Source organism: Cyprinodon tularosa, unplaced genomic scaffold, assembly GCF_016077235.1.
Source record: "Cyprinodon tularosa strain WSP-4 unplaced genomic scaffold, ASM1607723v1 ctg46, whole genome shotgun sequence".
NCBI lineage: Eukaryota > Metazoa > Chordata > Actinopteri > Cyprinodontiformes > Cyprinodontidae > Cyprinodon > Cyprinodon tularosa.
Genome location: NW_024039185.1, coordinates 2,001,836 through 2,016,533, shown reverse-complemented (window position 1 = coordinate 2,016,533; position 14,698 = coordinate 2,001,836). Strand labels below are relative to the sequence as shown.

General features: G+C 37.9%; 1 protein-coding gene across 3 annotated transcripts in view; it reads left to right on the top strand.

Moving 5' to 3' along the window:
• Positions 1 to 14,698, top strand: part of LOC119793810 (ankyrin repeat and fibronectin type-III domain-containing protein 1) — a 233,314-nt gene that overhangs the window by 41,584 nt on the left and 177,032 nt on the right. Inside the window, exon 1 of one of the 3 annotated variants that reach the window (XM_038301083.1) lies at positions 3,908 to 4,380. The exons of the other annotated variants lie outside the window; for them this stretch is intronic. Coding sequence (XP_038157011.1) covers positions 4,262 to 4,380 — 119 coding nt within the window. The 5' untranslated portion in view covers positions 3,908 to 4,261. Of the gene's footprint in view, positions 1 to 3,907; positions 4,381 to 14,698 lie in introns of those variants that run through there. 3 annotated transcript variants of the gene reach the window in all.

The following is a 14,698-nucleotide window of genomic DNA, read 5'->3' as shown; positions in this document are numbered from 1 at the left end:
AAGTTGGTTTAATAACCAAGTAATGGTTTACTGGTTCATGCTTCTGTGTAAGAAAACACAAGCTTCTGTGTTTCTGATGATTCAGAGATTCTAAAAGACCTGAAAACAAAGCCCTAGTTTAAGATCTGCTTCTTGTCGTTGTCTGGTATGCTTTCTGCAGCTTTAGCACTACGACCCAAGAACTCCATAAAATAATACAACAATGGTACTCATTATGTTAATTGCATCCTTTTGGGGAAATTATTACAGGCAAACAGCAAATTAGTCTGCACTGAGGAAAATGTGGGACAGAGAGGTGCAGATGAAAGAAAAGAACAGAGAGCCGCTGTGTAAAGGAAATCTAATAAAAGTCCTGTATTTTATTAATCCATAAATAAATAAGATTTATTGACAAAAACATAAAACAAAATCTGCCACGGCTGAGGGGCTGGAATGTTTCTGTATGCCCTTTAGAAAGCATAGTTGCAGCCCTGATTACAAATACTGAATTGCACCTGAAAAGAGTGGGATGATTTAGTGGTGAAGGAGCCAGACCCATGGCAGGTAAATGAAACAGACCTGTAGTGCTTGGTAGAAAAAGAAAAATGAAGATTTGGGATTTACATTTCAATGTCATGTATTAAAACAAGTCCACACGTAAAACATTGTTTTAAAAACCCTCCACATAAAGGCTTTAAAATTTGGCTTATCTGTTGGCTACTTTAACATGCTGTCTAAGGGGATATTAACTTATTTTTCTAATTACCACCTAAAAATCTTTTCTCTTTAGTGTAATGTTGATTTAGTTACAGTTGCAGCTCACTTTACTAGTTTAGGGAATCTTGTCCTAAAGCTGGGTTTGTCAAATCTGGGTCTCGAGGTCTGGTACCCTACAACTTTAAGAAGTCTCTCTGCTTCCACATCTGAATCAAAGGCTGACTTACCTCCTCAAACTGCAGTAAAGTTCTTCAGAATCCTGTTAATGGCAAAATAATGTGCTTCAGGTTATTATGGGCTTTCTTATTATTGAAGGATTGGCATTTACTGTGACCTAAAGCTAGAAACAGCTGCTGTCTGCCAATGAGCCGTCCAATGATTTAATGATGACTCGTTCACTTCCCTGCGCTGTAGAAAGTACCTCTGGCTGCAGCCCTCTGTGTTTCCTTGGTTTCTAAACGTTTGCTGCCATTGCATCCTTGGATTTTTGTCTTTTCTGTAGAAAGTATAAATAGCTTAGTTTTCTGTGTTATTGTTTTTATTTCTCCTCCCTCTCTTCTTAACCCTGAGCCAGTTGAGTAGATGGCTGCTCATACCAACAGAGGTTCTTTGTTGAGGTTTCTTCCTGCTAAAAATGTTTTTTTTTGTGTGTCTCTCAGCTGTTGCCACATCCTTGCTCAGAATGATGGATTGCTGCAGGGTCAGTAACTTGGTGCAGTCAGCCAGGTTTCTTTAGATAGCGCAGACGAACATTTTTATCTTGTTGCTGTAAAGAACCTGCGTAAGTTAGTTGTGAACTGATGCTGCCTGCAAAAACTGACTGAAAGGAGCTATCTTTACATTGACACTTTCTCTTTGATTTAAACATTTTTTGTGTGTGTATATCTGTTAGGTTGTGAAAGAAAATTGCATTAACCAAAGTGACACTAAAGCTCAAATAAATTGTGTGATCGAAGGAAACATTCCAAGACCTGATGTCATCCTTTTTTTTAGTCAACTAACAGCTGACTGCTTGACGTGGCTCCATGTTTATTTGCAATCAGAGCTATAACTACTCTGGACAGATTTTACTGCTGGCTGTGACACACTCCTACGTAAAGCTGTCGACTTCTAACCTAATCAGTCAGGACACATGTAAGTAAACGGTCTGGACAGGGCCTTTGGCTCAGGAAGGAAAAGGAGAAGCTTTGGAAGAGCTTAAGAAAGTGAAGGAATGTGCCGCAAGTAAAGAAAAACAAAAAAAAAACCAACTAAAGACTGTATGTTTGAAAAATGAATTTTTTTTTTAGATGTTACAAAGATTTTATCCAAAAGTCTCAAAAATGGTTGGAAAACACAATGAAAAGACGACTTGATTTATGTCCAAACGACGTCTACATTTGGTTGAAAACTTAAAGGTGAAAGGCTGTAATTTTCAGATTGTTGAAAAGACGGCTGTTTTAAATGTCTGTTATTGGACTAATATGGAAGAAAATCAAACTGACCGAACATTGCCCAATTTTCAAACATTTTTGGACTAAATTAAGACTAACAGACCAACCAGATGTAGCCTAAAACCCATCGTCTAAATGATGTCTGGTGTTTGGGGGAACAGGTCCGCCTCCATTGAACCTGTCAGAAGCTAACAAAGCCATGACATCATCATCACCATCATAGTCTTTGGCTACGTTCACACTGCAGCTTGAAGTGACCCAAATCCGATTCTTTTGGCCCACATGCGACCTGGATCTGATCTTTTCATTGCAATCTGAACACAGATCCGATTTTTTTCCAATCCAACCCAGGCCACTTGGCTATGTGGTCCTGAATTAAATACGAATCTGATCTTTTCCAATGCGACCTGTGTGTGAACGGCCAGGTCGGAGTCATCCAACCTGAACGTCATTAATACCATACAAAGGTCACTATTCTGCCTCTTGCTACGCAGAAGTGGCAAGAAAAACAACAATCATGGCAGATGATGATGCGGAGAGCAGTATTTATCTTTAAACATATTGAAAAGAATGAGTTTTTATGGTTGGAATAGACCGCTAGTCTTTTCCAACCATGTTTACACTTCCGTAAACATGGAGCACGCTAGCCTGTGACGTTATTGCGTACTCTACTGCGCATGTGGGACACTTGCATTGTATGACGGCAGTTCACACAGGAGATCACATACAAGTTGCATATATTTGAAAATATATGAACGGCAACGCAGAAAAAAATCGGATTTCACAAAAAAAATTCGGAATTGAGCTTCTTTAACTTCTTTAACTGCAGAGAAGGGTTTGTTTTGTTGTTGTTCTGAGAAAGAAACTTAAAATATCTATTTCTATCACTATTCTTGCAGAAATTTAAATAATTTTGGCGCTCTTCGCTGAACTAAAATAGGAATAGATTAATCCAAATTAATGTGACTTTAAAAAGGTTGAGTCTTTTCATAAGCTGTATGTAAATATCTGCAAGCTGTCCTTTATCCCGATTGCATAATTCCTGTCCAAAGAATAACTTATTACATTACTTATCATTTCACTAATGAAATAACAGGATAACTAAGGAATAACATGCTCATAGGGGAGCAGGAGAGTTGATCATAAATGAAACGTGTGGATAAAGGAAAAGAATACCGCAGAAAGCTGCAGGGTATAAAGAAATAAATGGACATGCACCTGAGAGATTCTGTGGGGAAGATGCAAACATTGGGTCTAGTTCCAAAATGATCGTGAGAAAACATTAGGATTTCACCTTTAATAAGAGCTTTACTAAAAGCCCCTCACTGTATGCTTGCTTTTTCCTCTGCTTTTTCCTCTAATTTCCAACCCCAACCCCTCGCCTTCTGTTTTCTTTACTGATAAGGAGAGTATGTACACACACACACACATGGACAGGCACACACAGACAAACAGGTGAAGATGTGATTGTGGAGCAGGTGTCCCCCAGATTGCAGTTAGGTGTGTGGTGAGACAGAAAGGAGAGAACGAGGTTCTCTGCTCTCCAGCTTTGATTGAGGGCTGTGTTTGTGTTCATCAAGTGATGAGACTCATGCATGAAACAGCAGGCACAGAAAAAATATATATTAAACAAGGAGACAGAGAGAGCGAGAAAAAGAGGGGGTGGGTTTAGGTGCAAGCATCATTGCAGTTCATATTCTCCCACGAGCCTGTGAGGAGATCGTCGCTGAGACACCCTCCCTCTTTCATTTTCTTTCTCTCTCTCCTCCTTCTTGTCTGCTCTCCAGCGGAGGGGAGGAGGGGGCAGTGCTCCTGCTGTGTCGATGGGTAGGCAGTTACAAACGTTACTATTTTGAGAGAGTCAGTCAGTGTATATGCTCCATGCGCAGTGGAAAGCCATCGAGGAACCAAACCTGGCAGAGAAAGGCAGAGTCAGCTTGAGATGCTTTGGAAAATGATGCAAAGGAAGTCTCGGACCTGCGGCTGAACCATACGAGCATCCAAGGAGAGGGTAGAATTTAAAATTAGGAGTTCACTCACCAATAAACTCTGCAGAACTGAAGCATACCTTTGTAGATTTATCCAGGAACACCGGGCAAAAGACAGACTGAGAGGTGGGGGGGGGGAGAGAAATGGCAAGTTTTGGGAAACTCACCGACTACTTCAACCGCCGCAAGTCTCGAGAAGAGATCCGGGTGGGCAGAAGCTCGCGGCGCAGTGGCAGTTACTGCTGCACTGTGGCAGAAGCCAGGTAACCCATGTGTTGTGGCTGTGTTTGAGTCTGTGTCCAAAGGCATGTTCGTCTACATGCTGTCTGAATAATATCCAATGGAAACCCGTCACTTCCCTGTGATGTCTCTCTCTTCTTTCTGTCTGTATGCTTTGTCCTGTCAAATTCCTTTATTTACTGATGTGTATTTAACACCAGCATATTCTGAAGGTGCATGCTGAGAGGGGGAGTAACTGATCTGAACAGACACACCTGTCAGGCTTAAAGGTGCTTTGTTTTAGTGAGTCTGGGTTTGCGAACATTGTGTTACATAAGTGTGGAGGTTGGATTGGATGTGTTTTGTCAGGCATGCTGGATATCCACTATAGATTCTTCCCAATGACGCACAGTTTTAATATAAATCCTTTATTCTTTAGATAGAACAGGAAAGGATAAAGTCAATATGCTGCTTAAATGCAACCGGGGAGACGTGGAAAGGAGGAGGAAAAGAGGCAATGGTTTGTCTTGGCTTCCATGTGTCTTTCTGCTTTACACATTCACACTTTGGGCTTCCGTTTAGGGATGCACGATATTGGGATTTTGGCCGATATACGATATGCCGATATTTTAAAACTCATGTAGCCGATAACCGATATCGATACCGATGTTAAAGCTGGACAAAAATAAGTAGTCATTGAAAATAGCAGTTGTGTTATCCATTTCTGACACTTTGAAAAATAATATACTCAAATATATTTTCATATGCTGATATCAAATTGATTTTTAAAAACGCGCTATTTTACTTTCAAAATCTCATGAAATTTCATCGTTCTGTTACAAACTCTCATGATATTTTGCAAATTCTTGTGAGATTTTTTTAGTAAAATAGATTGATACCGCGTCAATATACACTATATTGCCAAAAGTATTTGCTCACCTGCCTTGACTCACATATGAGCTTAAGTGACATCCCGTTCCTAATCCATAGGGTTCAATATGACGTCGGTCCACCCTTTGCAGCTAGAACAGCTTCAACTCTTCTGGGAAGGCTGTCCACAAGGTTTAGGAGTGTGTTTATGGGAATTTTTGACCATTCTTCCAGAAGCGCATTTGTGAGGTCGCACACTGATGTTGGACGAGAAGGCCTGGCTCTCAGTCTCCGCTCTAATTCATCCCAAAGGTGTTCTATCGGGTTGAGGTCAGGACTCTGTGCAGGCCAGTCAAGTTCATCCACACCAGACTCTGTCATCCATGTCTTTATGGACCTTGCTTTGTGCACTGGTGCACAGTCATGTTGGAAGAGGAAGGGGCCAGCTCCAAACTGTTCCCACAAAGTTGGGAGCATGGAATTGTCCAAAATGTCTTGGTATGCTGAAGCATTCAGAGTTCCTTTCACTGGAACTAAGGGGCCAAGCCCAGCTCCTGAAAAACAACCTCACACCATAATCCCCCCTCCACCAAACTTTACACTTGGCACAATGCAGTCAGACAAGTACCGTTCTCCTGGCAACCGCCAAACCCAGACCCGTCCATCAGATTGCCAGATGGAGAAGCGCGATTCGTCACTCCAGAGAACGCGTCTCCACTGCTCTAGAGTCCAGTGGCGGCGTGCTTTACACCACCGCATCCGACGCTTTGCATTGCACTTGGTGATGTATGGCTTGGATGCAGCTGCTCGACCATGGAAACCCATTCCATGAAGCTCTCTGCGCACTGTTCTTGAGCTAATCTGAAGGCCACATGAAGTTTGGAGGTCTGTAGTGATTGACTCTGCAGAAAGTTGGCGACCTCTTCGCACTATGCGCGTCAGCATCCGCTGACCCCGCTCCGTCAGTTTACGTGGCCTACCACTTCGTGGCTGAGTTGCTGTCGTTCCCAAACACTTCCATTTTCTTATAATACAGCTGACAGTTGACTGTGGAATATTTAGGAGCGAGGAAATTTCACGACTGGATTTGTTGCACAGGTGGCATCCTATCACAGTTCCACGCTGGAATTCACTGAGCTCCTGAGAGCGACCCATTCTTTCACAAATGTTTGTAAAAACAGTCTGCATGCCTAGGTGCTTGAATTTATACACCTGTGGCCATGGAAGTGATTGGAACACCTGATTCCAATAATTTGGATGGGTGAGCAAATACTTTTGGCAATATAGTGTATCAACATATAAAAATATGGCAACATTTCATGAATTTTCGGGGGATTTCGTAGCATAACGATGACATATAGCAATATTTCATTAGTAAAAGAGATTGATATGGTGTTTTTAAATGGCAATATATCAGCATATGAAGATATTGTGATATTTTAATGTATCAATATGTTTTCCCTCGTCTTTAGAAGTTTTTAAGTCTGTAAAAAATAAGTTTTTGAGGAAGAAGAAGAAGTAATATTTTTTCTTTTTTTTTTAGACTTTAGAAACTCAGAAGCTGATCAAATATCGGGTTAAATATCGATGGGGTGGCCGATGTCCGATATTCAGTTTTAAGGCCGATACAGGCCGATACCGATAGGGGGCCGATTATGTCACGCATCCCTTCTTCCGTTAGCAATCAAATTGTGATATTGTTCAGTGGATCTACAGCGAAATGTGTAGAGGTCAGGGTGGAACATTTAAATGCTCAGTCTTATATATTAAAATTGAACCTTATGAACCAAATGTCTCCTTTTCTATCTTGTAAGGTAACTAGATTTATTTTCCATTTAGTGTTTTGCAACTTTTAATCTCCTGATCATTAACATGCTTCTTAGTATTGCTCATAAACAGTAAACCATACAAACAGACACAGCGAACCATAAATAGATTAATACATTTAATCTATCATTACAATGAGAAATTTGTAGTGATTTTTATTTACTTATTTGTTTTGTAATTATCAAAACAATTTTAATTAACTTAGCTCACCATGCATGTTTTCCTTTGGCATTTAGGCCAAAAAAGAAGGCGTGTTAAATTGTTTATTGATCATGTTAGGATCATTAATCTGCTCAATGACAACCCACTTTTGAGTTTCTGGCAGAGGCCACCTAATTATTTAATTGAAATCTACTGATAACTAAAATAGCTTGCATTGGAGGAGAAACGTGCCCAAAGTATCCCACATCTTCTGCTGCACAAGTATACATGAGGTGCACTCCAAACCGATTTACTGTAGCACCTTCAAAACATTTAGTTCATATCTTATTCTATAGTGTTTAGGGTAGGTTACAGTTACATTATAAGTTAACCTGCTCACGTTTTTATCCATGGCCAGGTGAATTATTTGAGCTTCTATGAATAAAATCACTGGCTCTGTATACTGTATAATCTCAATATATTTCCTAATGCCAGACTTGATGAAAAGATGTATCTTTACGTGCTTTAAGGTAATATTTTATGTTTTGCTTTGGCTTTTAAATGGTGTTTCTTAGACATAATTTTATTTAGTTACAGGAGGTGTATTGCTGTGGGTGGATATCTTAAAAAAAGGCTCAAGATGTCCTGCCTTTATCATCCAGCATCCCTCACATCCCCCCAGTTTGTCTTCGTCCCACTCAACGTCTCATTCTCTCAAGTCAGCCCTTCCTACGCCTCTCCATCTTTTTATGTGTTTCCTCTCTAAAACTTTGCATTTCTAGTGGACCACCAGTTTTTTTTTATTTTCCTTTTTCTGTGTCTCCTTTCCTATGCCAATTTTTCTCAAAAGTCTGTTAGTGCAAGATTGACATATTACAGCAACACTCTGGCTCTGTTGTCTTTATTGGAACTAAATCAGCTAAAAACAAGCTATTAAAGGGCAACAGTCCCAGTTATTTCAACAGACTTGGATTACAATTTAACACTGGTTGTAGAGAAATTCTTACAGCTTGATAACAAGTGAAATTTGCAAAGGATTTAAACAAAAAAACGACAAACTATATATTATTCTTATTACTTTATTTTAAAACAGATGCCTAAAATAATCACTGTAAAAGTATGTAACATTTCGATTACATTGTAATGGTATTTCTTAACGTTTCAATTGTCATATCTGAACTTTTTATAAACTATATACATTTCTCTTTGGCAGGGTTCTCTAACCTTACTCCGCCAGATGGATTTGCTCCGCATATCCAACTGGAAACCTTACGTAGAAGAAATTTTGGGAAGGGCGAAAATACTGGTTAGCTGATTGGCCTATGTTGGTGATAGACGGGCCAAATAAACCAATCAGATCAACGTTGCATATGACGTAACAGAGCGACGACGAAGAGGAGCCAATTGATAGATCAAACTCTTGCTGAAACCAGTCGGGAGAGGAGCAAAAACATCTTTTCCTCTGAGAAAAGCCTCCAGAGCAGTGTTTGCTCTTCTTTCAGTGAAGAAATACTCTGTAATTCCGATAAAACTTGCTCGATAGCCACGTTAACGCTAGTTTAATCGGCTGAAGCCGCCATGTTCTTCAGACTGAACTGTCACGCTTCTCGTTGCGGCACACTTCAACCCACCTCAAAGCCAACGCTGATTGGACGTTCGTTTGGTGAACAGCTCCAAATTTTCTTCAACGGAGAGTCTCCAGACTGATTAGCGGGTGAAATCTTGAAAGCTTGCGAGATCAGGGTTCTCCAACTCAGTCCTCAAAATCTACTGCATAGTTGGTAGATTCATCCCTGCTCCAAAATTCCTGAATCAAATAGTGGTTTGTTACGTGGAGTCCATTTTCAGTAAGGAGGTTTAAAAAAACTCAGATTTAAATCCTCAACTCTAAATTGATCTAGACTAAGGTTTGGAAACTCTTAGTTTTCATTTTCATTAAGGCTACTGTAAGTTAGTTTAATCAACTCTGAGTAGGTCCACTCAGAGTTGAACACATGCGTAATAATGATAGTGCATCAATGTATCTATTTAGGTGATATCATCTGGCAGCAGGTGAAGATGAAGTCTAAAAAATATTGTTCTAATAGATGGAACCTGTTCATCATCTCATGGGGTTGCTCCTCAGTATGATTCTCTCTTCCATTACACAGTAAATATATAGTGACTGTTTGCAGCCATTTCAGATGTTGCCGTGGTAGAATAAGTCAGTAAAGCTAATACCATTTCCTATTGGGGATGCTTCTTATTTTCTTTAGATATGACGTGGAGCGTGTGAAGCAATTTCTTTCAAAGAGCTGTTTAAAACAGTCCCTTATTGTTCAATCATTTGTTTTTTTTTAAACAAACTTCTTTTATCCTCAAAATGATCACCAGAGAAATGATGTGTGCTATTTAAACTACAATCAAGCCATGCGTTAAGGACACTGTAGCCTGCTTCACCTCTAAAGAGATGCTGCTCTTTAATTTATTCAGGCATTTTAAAAATGTTGCAAATAAAAAAAAACACATTTTTCTTTTGAAAACATGCCTGTCACAAAAGGTCATGGCTCTAAAATAGCAAGAGAGAAATCATGCGTAATGTTATCAAAGGTTGTTTGGGTTGTGTGCTTTTTTTAAATTCACTTTTATTGAGTTGAGTTTTGTTTTGTTTTTATCCTAGTGCATTTATCTGTGAATAAAGATTGATAATCGGTTTTGTTTATGTATTTTGGACTTTCAAGATCTGGGGTCCGTTTCACGAAGCAGGTTTACCCAAAACTCTAAGTTGTCTAAACTTGAAAACAGGGAAACTCTGACTTTTCCGGTTCACAAAGAGAGTTTTTACTAACCTCCCTTTTTTAGTCACCGTAGTAACATTCTTCTCTGAGCTAACCCGGTTGGTAGCAGGTTTATTCAGTAAACTCTGAGTCTCCTTTGTCTCTGCTCTCCTTAGAACCAATCATGCTCTTTTATTTCCTGATATAGTTAGATTTTTGTAGTAGTTTTGTGCATAAAATATATATATATATATATATATGTATATATTATTCACTAGGTCAGTTACACACATTAGGTTTTAAAAACAAACATTGCATGTCTGTTTGAGAAGGATCTAAAGAAAAGATTAAGATTAAAGAATGATCGGCACTTTTTCACAGAGAATTAAATATTAATAGGGAAAGGATTCTACAACTCAGTGGAAAGGGCATGCGATTTATTTTGTTTTTGGTTTGTTTAATATGTCCGAGATGTGTATCATTTTATTTTTATTTAGTTATATTTACAGTACATGAAGAACTATCTGAAATTATTTTCAGATTACACATATTTAGATTCATTAATTCTGCGGGGAAAAGGAATTAATTTAGGGTTTGGATTAGGATTCACTCAATGATAACAATCTAATGAGCCTACTGGCACAATCTGAGGGCATTCTGTGGGACCGATAGCCGGTTATAACGGCCATTTATTAGGATGATAACATCCGAAGCGCGGTTGCAAACACCACCTTTACAGTTTAAAAGAAGAAAGAATCAACATGATAAGGGATGACTGAGATGATCCACAGGTTCTATATGTTAGAACGTTTTTATTCTTCATCCTCACCTGCTGTCAGAAGATTTCGTCTAAATATATATATTGATCTACTACCAATCTAGAAATAATCCCGTAATATTTTCACTGGTAACAGCTATGGCAAGCCGTTTTGATATGTACTAGTTTTACTGAATATGTATTCCTCATATCTGAAAAAAAAAAACACTTTGTCTAAATGACCATTTCAAACAAAACAACATTCTCAACATCTAGAATAAACATTCTGATCATGCAAACAGATCTCCATATTCTTAATATTACTGGTCAGCATTTGTATTATTTTAACTATGAACATTTTTTTTTCAGATATCACAATATCAGATCTCATTTTTTTTCTTTCTGAAATTCAGTTTCTGCTACAAAAATGTAATTTAGAAAATATATTATTAAAGTTACGTATAGGAGTGGGATTTTGATCAGGGAGAATCTTATTTTAGCGATCTACAAATGGAATAACCGAGGGAGCACAATGTAAAATGGCCTTCCATAGGGCATATAAACTTACGCATTAACTGGAGCAACAATGTTCTCCTTTGCCACCTTCCTCTCCTTTGTAGCTGTAGCGTTGTTTCTCTGTTTTTAAACACATCTTCCTTTTTTATGTTGTTTTTTTGCATTTCTTCATTAAATTCTCAAGTTCCATTGGGGTGAAATAGGCACTTCCTTTTGCCTGTTGTCATGGTGACTCGTTTAATCGGTGCTCCTCTGATAATGGCTATTCATACGCATTGTACACGCGTTTAACTCTAAGGGGACCTAGTTAAAATTGATTAAACTAATTGATAGCAGCTGTTGTGAAACCAAACACTTCCCGACTTTTTGCTAGAACAATATAGAGTTTTGGGTTAGAGTCTGAATTTGTTAGACCTGCTTCATGAACCCCCAGAGGACCCTAGTGTTCTTTAGAAGTTAAAGTTAACTGATCTTTGAGACAATCATTTTTTTTGCGATTAACATTATTAAAGTTAAGAAGGGTGTCAAAATGTCAATATTACAGTTGGTCGTAATAATTTCTGGGACAATCATCCACCAATTTCAATTCAATTTCAATTCAGTTTATCTATATAGCGGCAATTCACAACACAAGTCATCTCAAGGCACTTTACAGTTCAACCAGATCAAATCGATTCAAAGTTTTCTATCTAAGAAAAACCAGTTGATTGCATCGACTGATTGACTCAAATACAATCCCTCACACTAAGCATGCTTGTAGCGACAGTGGAAAGGAAAAACTCCCTTTTACAAAATATCTTATTGTGACAGTTCTTGTTATTGTTGACTGACATGTGCAGCTCAGATATTTGTAATACATGGACAGCTGCAGTAATCATTTTTATCATAGGCTAACACCTAACATAGTAGATAAGGCAAAGTGTTCTCATCATGGAAAACAGAAAAACGACAACAAAGCTTTTGTGAAAGAACTCATTTGGAATATATATGATCTTTGGACAGAGACATTACGTAGACTGAGTAAGAGGGAAGTGGTGGCCTAGTGGTTAGGGCATTGCACTTGGAATCCAGAGGTTCTCAGTTTGAGCCCCACTCCCATAGACTGCCACGCTGGCTCTCTGAGCAAGACCCTTAACCCCAAATTGCTCCCTGGGTGCCCCACGATGGCAGCCCACTGCTCCCCAAGTAGATGGGTTAAATGCAGAGGTACATTTCTCCATTGCGAGATCAATAAAGTTCAATTAATATTATTAATTCTTTTAATCTGTTAAGGTGGCCATTTGCTTTTGTCCAGCCTAACAGGCTGTCAAGCTGGCAAAATCAAACACTACTTATTCCTCTACCTCAAAATTTGTATCTCAAAGAAATATACACACTCATTCACATCTGGGACTCATAATAATACCACACATTTAACTCAGTAACACATAGCTGTGTGCTGGCAGAAACCATCATTACTTTGTGAAACAGATTCTTCTAAAATGAATTGAAGAGCAGTTTTAATACTGTTAGTGCCACAATATCTTGTTTTGCTGCTAATATGCCACAAATATTGACAGATGTTTAGCGTGAAACAATATCAACTACAGCAGGGAGTGTTGCTACTCAACATTGTCTCAGTGAATCAAGCGAAATTAGGCTCATGGCCTCAATAATCAACTGTGTCAAACAATTTGTCAATTTTGAGCTACGTATAGCGTGCTGGCCTGGGCAAAAGCAGTTTACTTTTTTTATCCAGTTTAGGTATCGACATTAAGGTTAGTTTAGTGAATTTAAAGTACATGCTTTAATTTAATGAAAGGAAAGTAAAAGGAAAAAAGTTCCAGTTTTATAGGGCGTACAAACTGCATTGTTTTAATTCTACTGATTTAAGCTTGTTTTAGGCACATTGCGTATCACATTGTGATTTATATTTTATTAATGCCTATTTTCATCTTTACGAATAAACTTCACAGATTTACTTTGCATACTGAGCTTACTTTTTTTTAATTCATATACATCAACTAATGTCAACTACATATACAGCGTCTGGTAAATCTTGAGTTACTGGGAATCCTTCTGTGATAAACAACAAAAGATTGTCCATCCTTAAAGCTGGAAGGGTATTCCACAGACTCCAGCTCATCATTAAAGTGGATCAATACGGTTTCACTCAGTGTATTGGGTTTATTGACTGTGGTGTCTGCTGAATGACTGCAAGATAAAGATGATGATGAATCTGATCCAAACGTGTCGGTCCCTGATCTGTTTGGTAGATTACGTTTATCTTAAATTGATCTAAAATTAAATTACCTTGGGCCCGATCCTCATGTCGTTAATCGGTAGAATGATGTAGAGATGGAAAGTAAACAGGAAATATTAAATCACAAAAAAATGTGTGCAACAGAGAATGAATTTGATGGAAGTTATCATATAGGTTAACAGGTTTGGTTTAGTACAGTTTTATCCTTGTTGCATAAGACCTCTCCATACACCACTTTCTTAACCTTGGAGGTATGTTTTAAAATCTATAAATGCACCGTTTACAGTTTTTGTGGCTTATTTCTTAAAACTAGTGTAGTAAAATGCCAACCCAGTTTCTTTAAAGAACTGAAAAAAAAACACCTTTTTGTACTCGTGGTTATATTGTCTATCAATAAAATGATAAAATATCAGAACTATTAAAAGTACAATCTTGCAATGTGTGGGACTGATATCTGTATTGGCAAAAAATACATGATATCCTATAACTTTTCCTTACTAGACAGAATATTGATCATTTACATTTCTCTTTTTCTTTTTTCTACTCTTAAAATTGTAATGTCACATGAATTGTTTTACCTTTTTTTCTGAGATAGTTTCAAAATAAGACAAACACCATAGTGTGAATTACAGTCTGAGAGAGAAAAAATAGATTTTTGTGTTATGTTTTAGATTTATTAATTTTTAAAGTAATTTTAGAGTCGTATAAAAAGCCCTTCCTAATCAGGTAATAGAAAGAATTATTTGAAATCATAAACTGTCTTATAAGCATAATTTATTAGCAAATTTAGCATGGTTACTGAGGCTGTGATCAAAGTCTGTAGAGTGTAAAATTGGGATTCCACTAACCAGCAAATCTCTCAAGGTAATCTTTGGCTAAAAGTTGCAAGGAAGTCATTTGCTGTTGCAGTAGCGTTGTCATAAATTTAAGAACATAATCTAAGCACATGTATTAGTAGAAAAATCTCAAGTAACAATGATTTTCAACAAAATGTCCTGTTTTAAAATTGTTTGCAAAATAAAAATCCTTCATTTGTTGTTGTTTTTTTATAGTGAGAAATCATAGCTTTTTTAAAATCAATAAAAATATTAATAATAAAACAGAATAATAATCAATCCTGTTCATAGTGATCCCTGAGGTGCTGTCAATACTGATAACACAGAAAGGCAACACTACTTTGAAAGGAAACACGTCTTTCAAGTACAGCAGGTGTTTGTTGATTTCCATAAGTCAGAAAACGGTTGCAAGAAAAG